The 18231-nt window shown below is 40.6% G+C and overlaps 1 protein-coding gene across 15 annotated transcripts in view; it reads left to right on the forward strand.

The window, feature by feature from the left end:
* ARHGAP15 (Rho GTPase activating protein 15) overlaps positions 1-18231 on the forward strand; it is a 376884-nt gene that overhangs the window by 191656 nt on the left and 166997 nt on the right. For all 15 annotated transcript variants that reach the window (XM_082198904.1, XM_082198913.1, XM_082198906.1 and 12 more), the window contains 2 exons: positions 1869-1967; positions 4229-4355. In XM_082198904.1, coding sequence (XP_082055030.1) covers positions 1869-1967; positions 4229-4355 — 226 coding nt within the window. The remainder of the gene's footprint in view (positions 1-1868; positions 1968-4228; positions 4356-18231) is intronic.

Genomic DNA, 18231 nt, shown 5'->3' on the forward strand with positions numbered 1-18231 from the left:
CAGACACTTCAGCTTACAGACGCTTCAGGTTACAGACTCCACTAACCCGGAAGTAGTACCTCGGATTAAGAACTTTTCCTCAGGATGAGAACAGAAATTGCGCGGCGGCAGCAGCAGTGGGAGGCCCGATTAGCTAAAGTGGTACCTCAGGTTAAGAATGGACCTCTGGAACGAATTAAGTTCGTAACCAGAGGTACCACTGTACAGTTATTACTTTCTCTTGTGCCATTAATTGGAACTTGCCCTTAAGTTGAGAACAATCAGTAAAACTTTAGCAAGCGTTGGCACGGGGAGATGACACGAAGTGGAGAAAACAGATTCGTAGTTGATTAAAATGAGCTAATTGAAATAAATAAATAAATAGTATAAATATAAAGCATTGCCTCAAAAGATGCTCCTAGGATCAACACATCTGGAATGAAGTAGTACCTGATTATCATTATAAGAGTTAGCTCATTGCACCTTACAATTCTCCGAGATGCCAGGAAAATGCCACCCCTAGATAAATGATCACCACCCTGGCATCAGTGTTCAATTATTTTGTTATATGGATCAGCCCTGTCTCAACCCCACCCCTTCTTATCATCCATGCAGTAAATAAACACAAACATTGTGGTAAGGATCAGATTCTTCTATTATGGGAAGGACATTTTATGCAGAATCCTCATGTGTACTGTAACATGCCCTAAAGTCTTTATTGTGTATTCCACATGGCTTTTAAAATTTTTAGTTATATGGGTATAGCCCATACATTTCTGACATTATGTCTGTTCATTTTAAAAAGGAACTAGTTCTAGTTCACCTTCTCAAAAGAAGAACTGGTTCCAGTTCATTTTACGAAACAAGCTAGTTCAGCTCAAATTCATCCAAATGAACTTTTTATAAAAAGTTGATCTAGTGGTTCAGCAGTGGAAACTGCTAGCGCATTTCCAAAGCTAAGCAGGGTTTGGTATGGTTTCAAATTGGAGGGATGACCACATATTGAGATTACTGCAGTACAGGGGCTTGAACTAGATAACCTTGGGGTCTCTTCAAACTCTACAATTCTGTGATTTTATTAATCATCCTTGGTTTAAAAAACACACACACCAAATGAGCATTTGGAATTTTACCAGCTGCAATGCTGAATTATGAAGTAAAACAGGGCCCATACACAAGTAATAAGATGTCTGACAGACATAATGTCAACAGGTGAATTGTAATTTTATTCTGCTCATCCTGTTTTATTTGTGCCAGCCACAAAGTTGTTAAAGGTAAAATGCATTATTCACTTTGTTCCTGCAGTTGTAGTTTTGCTTAGCAACAGTGATTAAATGACTAAGCAACCTTAGCAACAGCAGTGCCTCCATCTCTGCCTAATAAGCCTTAGAAAGTTGGCTTTATGTTTTGCTTTCTAACCTTCTTTATACATTTTCAATTAACTTATTTTAAAAAGAAAGAAAGCTAAAAACACAGTCTTCCTGCTGCAAGGGGAGGGGAATGAATGAATGTGAAGATGAGCTAGAAATTATTCAGAGTTTTACCACGAAATGAACTTAATTCACCTTTAGTTCACTCAGCAATTATACAAATCAGCGATTTTTGAACTACTTTAGTGAACTTCATTAAACTGAACTAGTTAATTCCAAGCACTGAAAATCATCTACTTGGAAAGTTCACTTTCCAATGGGGATTATTTCAAGAGTAAGTACTGTAGGCTTCCTACATTCCTACGTTCTGGATTTGTCCTAAATGCCATAATTATAGAACCAGTGGCATTAAAAAATGGACAGCTATTGAAACAGCTGTGTTTCTCAAATGAATTACATGAAAAGAAAAAGTGTGTCTCACATAGTTTGCTTACCTATGATTTTCCCATTGTCATTTAGATCACAACAGCATCCGGAAATGAGGTCCTTCTTCACTCAGATATTGACTTCATCATACTGGAGTGGTTCAATGCTATAAAAAATGTAATTGACAGATTGGTATGTATTTGTTTTGGCTATTGATAAAAGTATCATGGAGCAATGCATGTACTTACACATCTAAGCAAGTTTTAAAGCAAGTGAACTTAATAATGTGAACCCCCCCCCTTAAATCACTATATAAATGTGTGTGTGAAGACCTATATGCATTTTTTAATGCTATAAATAAATAAATATTCCAGATAAAAAGTGTTGCTGGACTAAAATGCAGTTTGATTTTATCCTAAGACAGAATGGTGCATTTATTGCTGTGAAATAATGACAACACTGGTTTACTGTGGGTTGTAAATGCACACAAGCGCTTAATAACTAATGAATTTTTACATTTTCTATTTATGCTATCTACAGTATATAATCTTTCATATGACTATTAATACGTATGAGTCTTTTATGCATTTTCATATTATTTATTTGCCAGAATGGCACTAGAAAATATTCTGATGTATCTGATTGTTGTTACTCCTTTCTTTCTCACTGGTATTTTAGGAATGTATTTTCTGACAACCATTTTAATTGCCTCTCCCTCCCGATTTCTATTTATGCCACCACCACCCCTCATGTGCATTTGAACGTACTTAGTATAAACTTCACTTTTCAACTCTCCTAATTATGCTAGAACTATTTGTGCAGCATGTATCCTTTTTGCCCTTGTTCGCTGCATTTTTCAATAGAACTTGTTGCGAGCGGTTTGGAGGCATTTTGATGTCCAATATACACACCTCTTTTAAAGCCCTAATAGTGAGACAAATGAATAAGAATCGTAAAACATCTTGAAACTGAAAATGCCAAGGCAATTCTATGTGATGATATTATCTCAAAAGGCTTTAAATACAGTGTACTGCAGTGCCTATCTATAAATTACATTAATAACAAGATTAGCCATCATGTGTGTCTTTTTTAAAAAAAAAATACATGCAAGGCATGGGAAGTGATAGCCTATGGTACTGTAGGATGCAGTGAGGGAAGATTTAAGCGAGGGGTCAGCAAACTTTTTCAGCAGGGGGCCGGTCCACTGTCCCTCAGACCTTGCAGGACTATATTTGGGTGGGGGGAATGAACAAATTCTTTTGCCAACAAATAACCCAGAGATGCATTTTAAATACAAGCACACATTCTACTCATGTCAAAACGCCAGGCAGGCCCCACAAATAACCCAGAGATGCATTTTAAATAAAATGACACTTTCTACTCATGTAAAAACATGCTGATTCCTGGATCGTCTGCAAGTATTGTTTATGTGGACACTTGAGTAATGAAACCTCAATTCTGTACTCAACATATGGAGTATTTTTAAAGCAAAGCAGAAGCCATATTATAAATTAATTTATAGTTCTATCTTATAATGCTTACTTGGAAGTAAGTTGTGCTGTGTTCTGTGGACTTATTACCCAGTAAATGAGTCCTGGATTATAGTCTTACTCGTAGAACAGGAGTGGAAAACCTTTTTAGCCTGGTGGGCTAGATCTTTATTGCCCAACTTACCTACCTGTCAGTCATTTGAAATCATGATGATGCCAAAAGTTAATCCAAGGAGTGGAGGGAGGGGTCTGCTTCTCCAACACATTCCCTGCAGGACAGAAGGCCTTTAATGCAGTAGAGCAAGGTTTCCCAAACTTGGGTCTCCAGCTCTTTTTGGAGCTGACCACTGGTCCTGCTAGCTAGGGATGAAGGGAGTTGTAGTCCAAAAACAGCTGGAGACCCAAGTTTGGGAAACTCTGCAGTAGGGGAACTGGCAGATGACTTTACTATAGCAACACTTCCCACATTCTGGATCAACCTTCTGCAACAACCCCACCCCCAAGTGTGAGAATTGACATTGGTTATTTCAGCAAGAAGGGGGAATCAGCAAAAATTACGTAACTTCCCCCTCTACCAGTGGAAGCATACCCTAAACAGACCTTTACTCAGAACATACTTCCACTAGCAGGAATGAACTCAGGGTCCAACCCACAGGCAGGGGAGAAAAATCTTCTCATAGTTTGGTATTTTCAAATAAAAGTGCCCAACTTTTATATAGCAGTCCCCCATGTATTTTCATTTCTAATTTTTATTTGCAGAATCAAAACCCACTTATAAGTATCACAATTTTAGCAGCATTGTGCTGAACAGATCTTGTACCATACTTTTCAAAACTTTAAATATTTATTTTGTCAACATAGGATAAACGTATTTTAGTTTTCTTGGTCTCTGTTTCCTTTCAGTCAGACATTTTAAATCAAGCATATTGTTCCATATATTTCTTTATCATTTTTCTCTTCTAGCCCAAAGAGAAGACTAACAAGTCAAGGAAAAATGAGTTCAAGCTTGCAAGATCCTCTAGCTCTGAACTGCTGAGCAGCTTTGAGGCTGAATCTAAGGAGCCAAAGGCAGAAAACAGAAGGTCTTTGAGTAAGTCCCTCTTATGTATATTTAAAGAAATATTACATCATAGCATGCTTATTGTAATGCAATTCAGGCAGCTATCTGAGTGATTTGGAGGACATCCAAAACATTTGTGCAAGAAGACAATTGGATCAACGAGAGTACTTTTTCATATAGTGCATTAGCATGGAACTATGAGAAAACATAAAACTGGTTTAGATGATATATTGACTGGCCTCTGCAAATAACTCTTTATGCAAGAGGTCTACAGGCCTGAACAGTGTAATGGCGAGGGGCACGATTTTCATGACCTTGTGACTTCTCCTGCATGAAAAGAAAAATCAGAAGCATGTTTCTTTTGCAAATATTAATCTGACTGAACCACCTCATAGAGAATGTGAAAAGCAAAGAGTTTTAGATAACCGAAGTGGAAGCGGTTGGGCCAACACAATTCATATTATTCATATTTAGCCAATGGCTCCTAACCCTAATTCTGTTGTAATACTTGGAAGTCCAAACACTTGGAAAAAACTGTGTGTTGAGCTGAAGGATGAAATTCCTATAACCAATTGGATTTAAAAATTAAGGCTTGCCTATCTCCTCCAGATCAGCTCATGAGGATCAGGAATCCCTTCAAATGGGCATAGGATGGTTGTAGAGTCTTCAATGGGAGAAGGAAACTGGGTAAAAACTGCTTTTGTTTCCACAAGTCTGAATCCCTCCAAAGTTTCTGGTCAAGACAGATGATTTCACTTACATCTTCTTTCATGCATTTCAGTGCTACTATCCAAGGTTCTTCCCTGCAATGGCCATCTTCAACTTCCTTCCTTCCTTCCTTTATTTGTTGTATCACCATGGACAGGTAGCCTTACTGCCGAAGGGGTTTGTATGAAAGAATAATAATCTTTTAAAGACAAAATGTGGGGTGGCATGCAGTGGAGCAAACTTAAGTTCAGAAAAAATGGTATAACATATTGGAATGGCAGAAGTCCATGGAGGAGGGTAGCCTTCATGTGTTCAATGAAACTTTTTATGCTTTTTATAATAATAATAATAATAATAATAATAATAATAATAATAATACGCTATGCAAAGACAAGCCATGGCCTGAGTGCAAGATTGAGGGGGTGCCTGGTTTCTAACACAATGCTTGTTAAAAAACAACTCCTCAAAACTAAAACAGCACATTCAGTAGTTCACAAAATGTTGCTGGTATATAGATGTTAACCAGTTTGTTATATATCTTGTTAACCAGCGAGGACATGGTGACTTTTCACTAAGTGATCCTGTCACTTGAACAACCAAAGTCAACACAGCTCTCATTGTGTCAGTTATCACACACTGCCTGGGGGATTCTAAGAGACATCTAGCAGTCTATTGTGGGATGCTGGACTAGGTAACCCTTGGCCTGATTGAGCAAAATTCTTCTTAAGTTTTTAAAGCACATGGAATTCAATCTCTCCTGGTGTTCCCGTAGGAGTCGTGTCATGGCCCTAGCCCCTGACCTGGGCTTCGGGCAAGATCCACACCCCCAGATTCCTTTAATGGAATACCCTTAAGCTTGGAGGGGCAGGTGATGGCCACACCTCCCCTTCCCCATCACAAGGTCAAACAATGCCTAACCACAACCCTAACAAAGTTGTCATGATTGCTACGAGGTAGGCAAAAACCACATGGCCAGTGCCAATTTGCCAAGTGTAAAAATTCCTACCAGGCCCCTCAACGGCGACCAACCGAGGTCCATAGCAAGGCCAGTGCCTAAACCTGCAAAATAGGGAGGGTGATTGAGGAAGCGAGCCAAAGAGGAAGCCCTCTGGCTTGCTCCTCCGATTTAAATGGTCCCGGCCATGCCCCCCTGACCATGGGGATTGGCTGGCCGGGCCCTGATGTGGCCGGGACCCCTGGGCAAGGGGGGACAAAATCCCCCACCCCTGGCAGGTAGTGGGTGACCACGTGGTCCACTGCAACTCCTCCCCACTGGGAAGTGGAGCGGATTTGCGTGTCAAGACCCTGCAGCCCCCCCCCCTCGTTGGGAAATAACACACACAAGGACACGGATATTAGGTTTATGTTATTGGGCAAATTTGGCCACAATTTTATTCATTACCGAATGGGAGCGGTATTGGCTTAGGCATTGAATGGACCTGACTATATCTGGCTCCTGCCCGATGCACAGGAAGTCCGGTATGGGTAAACCACCGGAAGGCCCCAGTCCTAAAAAGTAGGCAGCATATTCCCTAGCCGGAAGCCCACAAGCTTCAATAGCTTTGCGCATCACACTAGTAAACTGCTGTCTTGCAAGACGGGACCCATCCTCGTGTACTAGGAAAGGGCCGTAACCAGGGGGCCTAAGGTCTAGAAACTTTTTTGTGTCCTTTACGGGGCAGGGACCACTTTTCATGGTTGCCATCAGCCGAACCAAGGCACCCTTTCCTTTCTGGTCTGTTTTTGAGCGACGGATGCGAAGCACCAACACTGAATCTGAAAGCTGAATATCATCAAGCTGCAGGCTCGCCTTCATGCACTACTTCACCAACTCTTAGGGATCTTAGCTTAAGATCCCTGATGGGTTGACCAAAGGTCCATCTAGCCCAGCTTTCTGTTTCCAGCACTGTCGAGTCAAATGCCAGTGTTGAACTCATAATTGCAAGCAGGATATGAATACAACAGCCTTCCTGAGTTGTTTGCCCCCGGCTTTCAAATGTTATCTAACTGGTACATGTAGGTCCCAGTTAGCTATACCTGAGATGATAAGTAATTTGGATATAAATAGCCAAATAAACAGATTTAATTTCCAGCGAAAAGGCATCAGTGTACTCAATGTCCCAAAATTATACATCTATGTAGAAATAATATGGAATATATTTATTACTTTAGCAAGCATGTCTTTTTCTAGTTTGTACATATTGGATTGTAAATCTTAGCTTTGGTAGAACTCCTTATATCATTGCTTTATTCAACCCTAGTTAAAAATGGCTCATGGTGAACAGACACAATCCAAGGGCCTCTACCTCTTTGCCATTTTTTTGGGCAAGACGCCAGTAAGCTGTCTCACCATTTGTTGTTGTCTTTTATGCTTCTTGGCATCATAAATCTAACATCTCTTCAGTAATGATTTAGAAGACAGATCAAGTTCCCACCAATGATATAAAGTTAGCATACAACCCAGCACTTGAACTACAAAAAGTTCTGAGGGTCCCCTGACGTGCTTAAACTTTGTGTTTAGAAGTAGAAACAATCCAACGTGAAATCCGACTGATTTAAGCTTTGTGTGTGTTTAAATAGTATAGACTGAGTTGCCTTACAAATATGTATTTGGAATTTTCTTCCAGCCCCTTGAGACTCAGTAATTATGTGGAATTAGAAAAATGTTAGCATGTGCTTACTTATTCGTAGTCAAAGCACAAACTGTATTGTCAGTTTTCTGCCTTTGGCTTTCTATGCCCTTAATGTTCACACCAGTATCGTCGCCAGAATTATCGGCAGCCAGAGCCAAAATTGCTTTAAAAAGGCATGAGAACTGGTAATGACATGTTGTTAGCAGTTAACAGGTGGTCGTTCCATTGTCCAGTTTGACTGCGAAGCACAAAGACGGTATGTTACAGTATTTGCAATGAGGGCATTGCAAAAGGTGTTTAAATAATTGAAATGCATTTCTGTGATATTCATGTTATTCACTCTTCTCTGCAAACTAAAGAAATATATACATTTAAATAATAATAATTATTATTATGAGTGATGTCCAAGTTATACCCAGAGGAGATCCACTGAAATCAATGGGCTACAGTTTTAATGGGCCTACTCTGATGTATACCACCTAATTATTATTGTTTACATTTAAACTGAAACAAACCATGGAACTGAAATAATTAGTAAGGAAGATTCTCATTTAAGGTAGGAAATATGCTTTGCACAACTCAAACCACTTTTGGAGTTAATTCTTTTCAATGTTATGGTCCTGGTATAACAAACTACTGTGATATAGGCTTTTCATTGATGGCTGTCAAAGGATGCAGTATATTTCAGCACAGTCTACAATTCAGCAATCTTCAAACTACAAGAGCATTGGGGTTTGCATTATCTGCTGTAGATCAGTTCACATCCCCTGTGAGCATGAAGTCTTACAATGCCCTGGTAAATATAAATTGCCGATCCTTGCAGTTTTCTGGATCACTGTCACATTTTGTATGTTTGTATGCTGCACCTCTTCTTCATCAGGCATGATGCTGCATAATGCTAGGGAATGAAGAGGAAAATTTAAAAAGTACCAAAAATAGGCTGATGTTATAACCATAAAGTCAGCTGATAGTAGACAATGTTCCATGTTGGTGATAGAGACTCTCTGTCTACTCCAGGAGTCTGAATTTTTCATTTGGGGCAGATCTGGGTTACACGCCAGACTTTCTCACATGTGAGGAGCAACCATTCCTTCTTCATCCTCCAGTCCTAGATGTGCAGCCTGATACCTCTTATTCCTCCTTCTAATTTCTGTTCCTTGTATATCCATAAGTAAAACAGCTAGATGCATTATTTTTTTAAATGAGGCAGCCTAGGACGGAGCTATGTCCTCACAGATGATGTACCCATTCCGTTGCTGGTTGTTTCTTTCAGGCCACGTCAGGGTTCATAATATTGCATGAATGCTGCTTGATTCTCGGACTCTTTCAAGAGAAGGTGCCATGGACTTTTATGTTTCCTGCACTCAATATTCTCATCATTGCTTAACTGTGGACTGGAAACAGTGTTGTCCCTTGACAATGGTACAAGTCTAGTGCAGGGAGTGCCTGCTGAGGGGTGGGATTCCTGCTGTTGCATATACTCCCAGTTGAATTTGGACATCTCTGTTTTAGTGTACTCCCCCCCCCCCAATGTGGGGGGCAAGTCAGTGCCCCTGAATGATAGTCTTACTCACCTGGTTCTCCTGATCCAGCAGTAGCACACTTAACGTTTGAAGCAATCATACCCATCACAAATTATTATTATTATTAGTAGTAGTAGTACCCCGCCCATCTGGCTGGGTTTCCCCAGCCACTCTCGGCGGCTTCCAACAAAGATTTAAAATACATTAAAATGTCACACATTAAAAACTTCCCTAAACAGGACTGCTTTCAGATGTCTTCAAAATGTCAGGTAGTTGTTTATCTCTTTGACATCTGATGGGAGGGCGTTCCACAGGGCGGGTGCCACTACCGAAAAGGCCCTCTGCCTGGGTCCTCTTTGCTTCTTGCAGTGAGGGAACCGCCATAAGGTCCTCAGCGCTGGACCTCAGTTTCCGGGCAGAACGATGGGGTTGGAAATGCTCCTTCAGGTATACTGGGCTGAGGCAGTTATGGGCTTTAAAGGTCAACACCAACACTTTGAATTGTGCTCAGAAACGTACTGGGAGCCAATGTAGTTCTTCAGGACCAGTGTTATATGGTCTCGGGGGCCGCTCCCAGTCACCAGCCTAGCTGCCACATTCTGGATTAGTTGTAGTTTCCGGGTCACCTTCAAAGGTAGCCCCACGTAGAGCGCATTGCAGTAGTCCAAGCGGGAGATAACTAGAGCATGCACCACTCTGGCGACACTAATCATTCTTTACAATTGGGCTGTACTTAACATTTCATGAGCGTGTGGGGTTGGCTGTTATACCATGACATACATTTTTATTATGTCTTGTGTTAGTCTTGTGCCCTCTTATTTGTTGGTCAGTGGTATTGATACATGGGTACCATCTTTACCGATATTGTTCATCTGGTGCTCCTTCATAAAAGTTACCACAGCGACATGGGAGTGGTCTGTTCTACAGATGCTCCTATGATGCCACAGAAGACACCTCATTATACATTCTCCCCCCATGCAAGATGATTGGCCCTGTAAAACTCACTGCAGTAGTCATCTGTTGGGCAGGTGTAGACACACAGATTCATGCAGTCCCTTGCTATGCATAAGGGTCTCTGGATCAAGACCATGATGTTATGATGCTACCTATCTCCTCAATCTGGAAAATGGTGGCAATTTAGATTGTATTGCTAGCTTTTAAATTAAGGGATCCACTTCCTCATTCCCGCTTCCAGCTTGATTATTTCTCTGTCATTTATTATTTGGTGCAATCACTAATAATTACAGCAGAATAATAGCACTCCCCAGTATTCTTTTCATTGCAGTTTTTGATAATATTAGTTTGAATATAATAATATTTTAAAATAGCATCCATTTAAACGTTTGACAGAGAAAACTCGTATTTGTTCACTTAATTCGCTTTTATTGAACCATCTAAATTTTAAGACATAATAATGTTAGATATTAATCTTCTCTGGGTAAGATCATTACATTTTCCTTTACCTAATAGAATAGCAGGCTCATTACAGAACCATGTGAACTTAACACTAATCATTCTTTACAATTGGGCTGTACTTAACATTTCATGAGTATGTGGGGTTGGCTATTACACCATGACATAAAAAAGTTATTAGTCTTGTGCCCTCTTTATTTGTTGGTCAGTGGTATTGATACATGGGTACAATCTTTACCAATATTGTACAGAGAAGGTAGCAAGTTGCCATTTTTGTGACAGTAGCTATTTTGAATTTTCCAAAATTCAAAAAGGACCTCAGAACAGGACTTTGGGACAAGGCAGGAGAATGGTGGCTGTTTTCATTATCTTTCCCTCTTCACCTAGCTGCCCATTCTCTTATACCCTGCAACATGATTCTATGATTTCTCTGATGAAAGTAGGGACATACTATTCCACTATTATTATTATTATTATTATTATTATTATTATTATTATTATTATTATTATTATTATTGTTATTATTGTTATTGCTGCTGCTGCTGCTACTACTACTACTATTACTATTTATGCTCCACCCATCTTATTGGGTTGCCCCACCCACTCCGGGTGGCTACCAGCATATACAAAAACCATTAAACATTTTAAAAACTTCCCTATACAGGGGTGCCTTCAGATGGCTTTGGGGTCGGATAACTCCATACCCTCCAATATTTCTCCAATGAAAACAGGGGCAACCTACCATACCCTCTAACATTTCTCTGATGAAAATAGGGACATCATAAGGAAAAGCGGGACATTCCGGGATTGAATCAGAAACCGGGATGGCTTCTATAAATCTGGGACTTGGAGGGTCTGTTCTCTTCACCTAACCACCCAACAGTGCCAAAACAAAACAGATTGTTTCAAAGTAGGTGGAAAATTGGAGAAATGGGCCTTCTCAATTCAGTCCATCCGTTCCTTTCCACCACTACAATATGCAGTGAGTCCAGCCAAACCAGGCAATGAGGAATCTGTGCATTCAGCTTCATGCAAGGGAATGACTGACTGGGGGGTATAAAACATATGTACAGAATTCCCATTTTGCAGCCTCCTCTGTAGGCTGCCAGCACGTGCCTCTCCACATGCCTGCTGTGGGTAGAGGAGAGCAAGAAGGATCTATTGAACCATATGAAAATCCCTCCATGAAGGGAAGAGTTGTAGATTGTCCCTAAACAATAACTGCTTTGAGATGGATGATATGTTATTGGTTCAAGTTCTTTTGCTCACTTCTTGTATGCAACAATAAATAGTTAACTAGTCATTAAGCTGTTAATTATCTCATTATTATTACTTGATTACCACCAGTACATATTTCAATTTTATGGAACATTGCTGCAAAAAAGAAGGCAATTTTATACTTCCTGCTATGTTTAAGTCTGAGTGAAAAGATAGCTAATGTAAGAGAGAGTAAATTAAAGAATATCAATCAGAAATCTTCACCATAGATTGCTATCTGGTTTCTTCTTCCCTCTCCTGTAACCACCTCTCATCTTTGACTTTGAAGCCCAACAGTTTAAACTAGGTTCTTGTTTCAGCTGCTTAATCCGCTTTCATAAATCGTGTTCAAGTGCTGGAATAATTTGCACATCATTTAAGAATATTTACTTTGAAACATTCACCTCAAGCCTTTTTTGTATATCCTTTCTCTCTAAAGATTTGTAGTATTTGTTTTGTTCTCTGAGGTATAAAAGACCTGGGTAAACTTTATTCCTGTTGTTTCAAGATTAGTGAAATAAAATGCATATTTATTCAACTGGGAGCGAAAGAAGCTTTAGTAAAGACGATCATACATATAACCCTGGGGAATGATATAATACAAAATGCCTGCCTTAAAATCTCTTTAGACTTGTTCAAAACTGTATTGAATGACTTAAGTTCAAAAAAAAAATAAAAAATAAAGGACCCACAAATGCATTCTTTATAAACGTTTTTATCTTTGTTGTGAAGGAGAGAGCTGTATATTTTTGTTAATAAAAATGAACTCAATATTGGTGAAATGTGTATAGCGAAACATATAAAGGGATGTAGCAGGCAGTCTTTGGGCCCACTAAACTAAAATATTCATCACTAACTGGCACTGCTTTTGTACAATGTTGCAGGCTTAAATATATGTTAAAATTATTTAGTTACAGCTATACTCTTAGTAGACATTCCATAGTGATTTTAAGCTTTCGGTATACTATGGGGGAGAGAGCCATGTATGCTGTCTAGTGCTCCTTGGAGTGAAAGTGGAATCTTAATGTGATATATAAATACAACAAAGTCCCATAGACACTGATGGTGTGGTTTGCCTGGTTAATAAAGGTCACTATTTCTAGCAATAGATTATTTCATAAAAAGTGTACACTGTTCAGTTGTAAAAAAAACAACCCAAACAAACCTGAAAGCAGTTTACAAAAGATAAAACATTTAAATCCCGAAAAGTTCACACCCCTACTTTGAAGCATAAAAATGTTAACATGCTAAAGCAGAATAAAAATGACCTCAACTTTGTATGAATGTTTTTAGCAGGTGCCAAAAAGATTGCAGTGGTCCCTTGGTTCTCGAATTTAATCCGTTCCGGGATTCTGTTCGACACCCGAAATGGTTCAAAAACCAAGATGCGGCTCCTAATTGGCTGCAGGAGCTTCCTGCACTCAATCAGAAGCCGCGTCAGATGTTCGGCTTCGAAAAATGTTTGCAAACCGGAACACTCACTTCCGGGTTTGTGGCGTTCGGAAGCCAAGCTGTTCAGCTACCAAGGTACCACTGTACAGTGAAGGTGTCTGCTTGATCTCAATAGAAAGGGAGTTCCAAAATGTTGGCGCTGCCACCCCAAACCATGGAGTTCCTACAAATGTGGAACAAGTATTATGTAATATCTGTCATAGCACCAATTCCACTGACCGGAAAGGTCGGTGCATGTGGAGTAAGGCAATTTTTAGTCAAACTGGTTCCAAGTTGTTCAGAGATTTATATACAGTGCTACCTCGGGTTAAGTACTTACTTCATTCCGGAGGTCCGTACTTAACCTGAAACTGTTCTTAACCTGAAGCACCACTTTAGCTAATGGGGCCTCCTGCTGCCATGCCGCCAGAGCACGATTTCTGTTCTCATCCTGAAGCAAAGTTCTTAACCTGAAGCACTATTTCTGGGTTAGCGGAGTCTGTAACCTCAAGCAAAGTTCATCCTGAAGCAAAGTTCTTAACCTGAAGCACTATTTCTGGGTTAGTGGAGTCTGTAACCTGAAGCGTATGTAAACGGAAGTGTATGTAACCCGAGGTACCACTGTACTACTACCAGTGCAGATTAGCTAGACAAGTTAAAAAACAGCGTTGAGAGACACACCACCTCTCACTGTTACACACCCTGCTGGCATGAATTCCCATATCCATTCTGAACAAAGGAGGAACATAATACTTAGAACCTGCGCTAAAACTACTGAGGAAACAAGTCTACAAAGCTGAACTTCAACTCACTATAATTTCATTTATTCTACAACATTCTAGTTCAGCCATGATATCAAGTTGAACAGAAAGCTGATGAAGTGCCACGTGCTTGTTGTGGTCTTATATGCCCTTGCATGTGACTGCTGCCACTGCCGTCTTCTTTTATTAATCACCAGTGGTGGCGCTCTTTGTTACCATTGTCATTTACACCGCTTCTGATAGCCTCTTGCAATTATTGCAATGGGGGCTACCCAACAGGAGGCTTGTAGCCCACAGAACTGAATCTCAGTCGCATTCTATTCTATTCTCCCAAACCCCCTGGCTATTTATTAATAATCCAGATGCTAGCTTCCTGGTTGTTTGGAAGTAATATGATTTGGCGGAAGCAGGGGAAGCAAGAAAGGGTGGCAATATTTATTTTTATTTTTTATGTTATGAATGTCTATATTTCTCTAAATTTGGGAGCCTTCTAGTTCAGGATTTTTGATTCAGCGAAAGGGTACTTACTGGCTAGGCTTACCTCTCTCTCCCCCACCCCCCGATGGGGAAATAATGTCAGTGTTTAGACCTTCCAGGTTGGCGGTTGCATTTCATTTAAATTATGACCCTCCAATCCAAAACATTTAAAGAGGAGCTTAACGGATGGAAGCACATTACTGTCATTTGGATTGGGTATATTAACGCTTTAAAAAATGAATGTGCTTCCTAGCATCTACTATTTGTTCCACCAGCTGCCTGCTGACGTGCCAGATAAACAGTTTAAGGAGAAGCATGTAAAAGCAGCCTATAGAGCGAAGACCACTTTGCAAACAAACAAACTTCCATATTCTGCCAGTCCCAAATATATATTTCATGTCTTCATATGCAGAAACACATACGAACCAGTGGAAGCACTCAAATTTGGGAAGTCATAAAAATGCTTATTGTCAGCAGTCAAAATGCAGCTTTCGAAAAGGATTCAAAACGATTATTAACCTGGAAAACTGGGCTGCATAAACAACCAAACCAAATGTACAAGTATGCATATGAAATGGCAAGAGGTAGCCCAAATGACTAAGCAAATGGCAACACCTTGGGAAATAATCTGTAGATGATGAAATGATTTGTAAACTCCCCATGAGCTTAGAACAAAATGCTGCGCCATAACCATAGGAGAGCATGCCAGTAATAGGAGGGAACCGTACTGCTGCGTCTAGCGTTGTTGATGGCATAACGGAACTGCTGTATCCAACTTTTGCTGTTTTTCTTTAAGCAAGATTTAGTCTCATTGTTGACTAGATGAGTGAGTGACTCAAAGTGCCCAGAGGAAGTGCCCCAAGGGGCACAAACAGCTCCTAGGCATTGAAAAAAACCTTCAAAGTTGAGGGTTTTGTTTGTGTATTCTGACTGAACTGAAAGAGGGTGCTGACTTTCTCTGTTTCCCCAGTTTTAGAAGGCTGGAGCTTTTATGTAGTTGCTGGAGTCTCTACCCCTTAGTCTCGTGTGTCAATAGCTGGACATTTCAGCAGTGGCCCTGAATATTTTGCTTGGCTTGCTATGCCCTCTCCTCCTGTGTTCCTGAGGTAGATGACAGGGAGTCTGAGAGCTCACTGGGAACCTGTACATTTCCAGGGCAAGGGTTCCCAGCTCTTTGAGATCATTGGCAGTGCAGAGATCTGCTTGCAGGGAAGAGTTTCAGATTTGGGGCAGACTGAAATCAGGCACTTTCTAATCCACAGATGGGGAACTTGTGACCCTCTAGATGTTGTCACTCCAGCTCACAGCATCTCCAGCAATCAGGGTCAGTGGTAAGGAATGGTGGGAGTTGGAGTTGAACAGCATCTGAAGGTCTCCAGGTTCCCCATTCTGGTTCTAACCTCAGGTAATGCAACACAAATGGCAGTGCAGCTGCTTTTCCTCATCACAGTTCTTAGGTGTACATTCTCTCTCTCTCTCTCTTTCTCTCTCTCTCTCTCATGTTGTGCGACTTTCGTCTAGATGAAATAGAGACAACCTCTACTGTTTCACACAGCCTTTGGGAAGATAAAACTGTCAGCAGGGCCATGTAACCTTGCTGTTTTGGTGTAACTGGAGGGTCTCCTTAACTTGATGGTCATATTTTGTGAAGAGCAGTTTAAAAATATGAGGAAGTTAGCCATTAAATTTCTCAATTGTCAGACATTCTGGAAAAAACAAAATGAATATCAGTATCAGGGAGGAGCAAGAAATTTGGCTACTGGAGTTCATAGAGAAAGAATGATCAACTCAGAGGAGGAATGTATTGTGGTGAGTAGAGGATGAACTATTACAGGAGTGTCTTGCGCCATTACAAGTTTGACTTTAGCCTTGCTGTGGTTTGCCCTGAGAGAATATAATGACACGTTAGGTGTACAATAATGTGTCTCTGGTGTGACTTACGCATTGTGAATTGTTGGGGAGTTGTAACCGGGTCAGATAAAACTATTTATTTTCTAGGACAGGTGCGACTTGTGCCCCCATGATGGGTTCACAGTAGGCAGAGTTGTTTAAACCTCTCTGCCTATCCCAGCACCATGTCTATTCCCCCCTTTTTTTCCTTCATGGGGTTGGGGATAGCAGAAAGATTTTCTGACCCTAATACAAACACGTTCATTTACTGGTATGCCTCTATGTCTTCCATCTCTATATTTAAGCATAACTCTCTAAAAACTTTCCCGAGTTGTACAAAAGTCAATTCATTGAAGTAAAACATATGTTCATGGGTCTCTCTAAGTTTAAAATATAATGGGGCGCATGTGGATAGGTACATGGAGTTTAAGTCGTTTTTAGTAGCCACTGCCCTTATGGTCTGTTTAAAAATATTTTTCTGAGAATGCAGGGAAAGTTATTTGAGCTCGGTCTCTGAAAGGTCATATTTGCCCAAACTAGAAGGATTACTGTTAATAGCACCAGTTTTCCTATAACTTGATATTTCTGAATAGTTTTGATGAACTGCAAAAATCATTTTTGTTTTGTTTTCTGTTGCCACCCTGGAACGTTTCTTTATTAGTGCCACTTAGTTTTGTACAATTCCTTGCAAATGAAGGAAAACAACTTTTCTGTTTGTATATGTTGATAATGTAATTTTGGTTACTGAGGACAAACAATATTGTACAAAAACAAGATTGGGTGCAGGCCTGGCCAGGACATGCTGACGTATGAGCAGATTTTATTTGCTGCCATTCTGGGATTCTGGTGCACCAGGGTTTACACCAGCGAAATAGAGTTGGCCAGGATGCCAGAAGGGATACAGTTTATGAGCTTTCTCCATTATCTGCACAGCAGGGGGTTTCAGTCAACAGTGCAAAGGATGAGCTGAAGCATTCCCTGCTGGTTACCTGCTTTCAGCAATTGGGGTTGCTGCTTGGTAGTACCCAATTGGTTAGCTGTCTGATTCTAGACCTCCCTATTGGTGGCTCTTAGATAATTCACAAAATACAAAGTCCATTCATAAAACACAGTGTTCATTCATAAAGCAGTAACATAAATCTCCATTGCTACATATTGGGTGTATATTTCAGTGGTTGAACGTACAGGTTTAGGCCATGCTGTAGTGTAGTGCTTATGCAACTGTGAATAAAAGGTGGCTGGGCTCATTGTCTTGGGGTGTGGGGGGGAAGAGGTGACAAAACTGATTTCCAACAAGTGCCCAACTTTATTTCCATATCAACTCCTTGAGTCTGTACTCTGAATGGTGATACCAGGGACCTAGAAGGTGCAGGGTTTGTCAGTCCAACCCCTGCACAGTCTCATCAGGGCTGACCTTAAGGCAATCGGAGCAATTGGGCCAAAATGGGCCCCGTGGGCTGCTCCTAAGGGGCCCCCGCACCAGGGCAATCTAGATGGATTTTATTTATATCTGCAAAATTTTGCAGAATTTCGCTGTGAACTGGGGCCCTACAAAAAAAAATCAAGTTGCTCCCCACTGCTTCAAATTGGGCCCCATTTGCTAGTCCTGAGTCTCACAATTGCTGGGCCTGAGTTGCCCTGCCCTTGCATGAAGTCTTGGGTTTGCAATTTTGGGAGCGGGGAGACTGCAGTGCTGGGGAGCGGGCAGGCTGGCGAGGTCCCCTAGATTTAGTGGCCCGAGTTGTCCTGCCTTCATATGAAGTATTGGGTTTGCAATTCTGGGAGAGAGGAGACTGCGGCACTGAGGAGAGGG

This window comes from Podarcis vaucheri (assembly GCF_965113315.1).
Source record: "Podarcis vaucheri genome assembly, chromosome: 1".
Classification (NCBI taxonomy): domain Eukaryota; kingdom Metazoa; phylum Chordata; class Lepidosauria; order Squamata; family Lacertidae; genus Podarcis; species Podarcis vaucheri.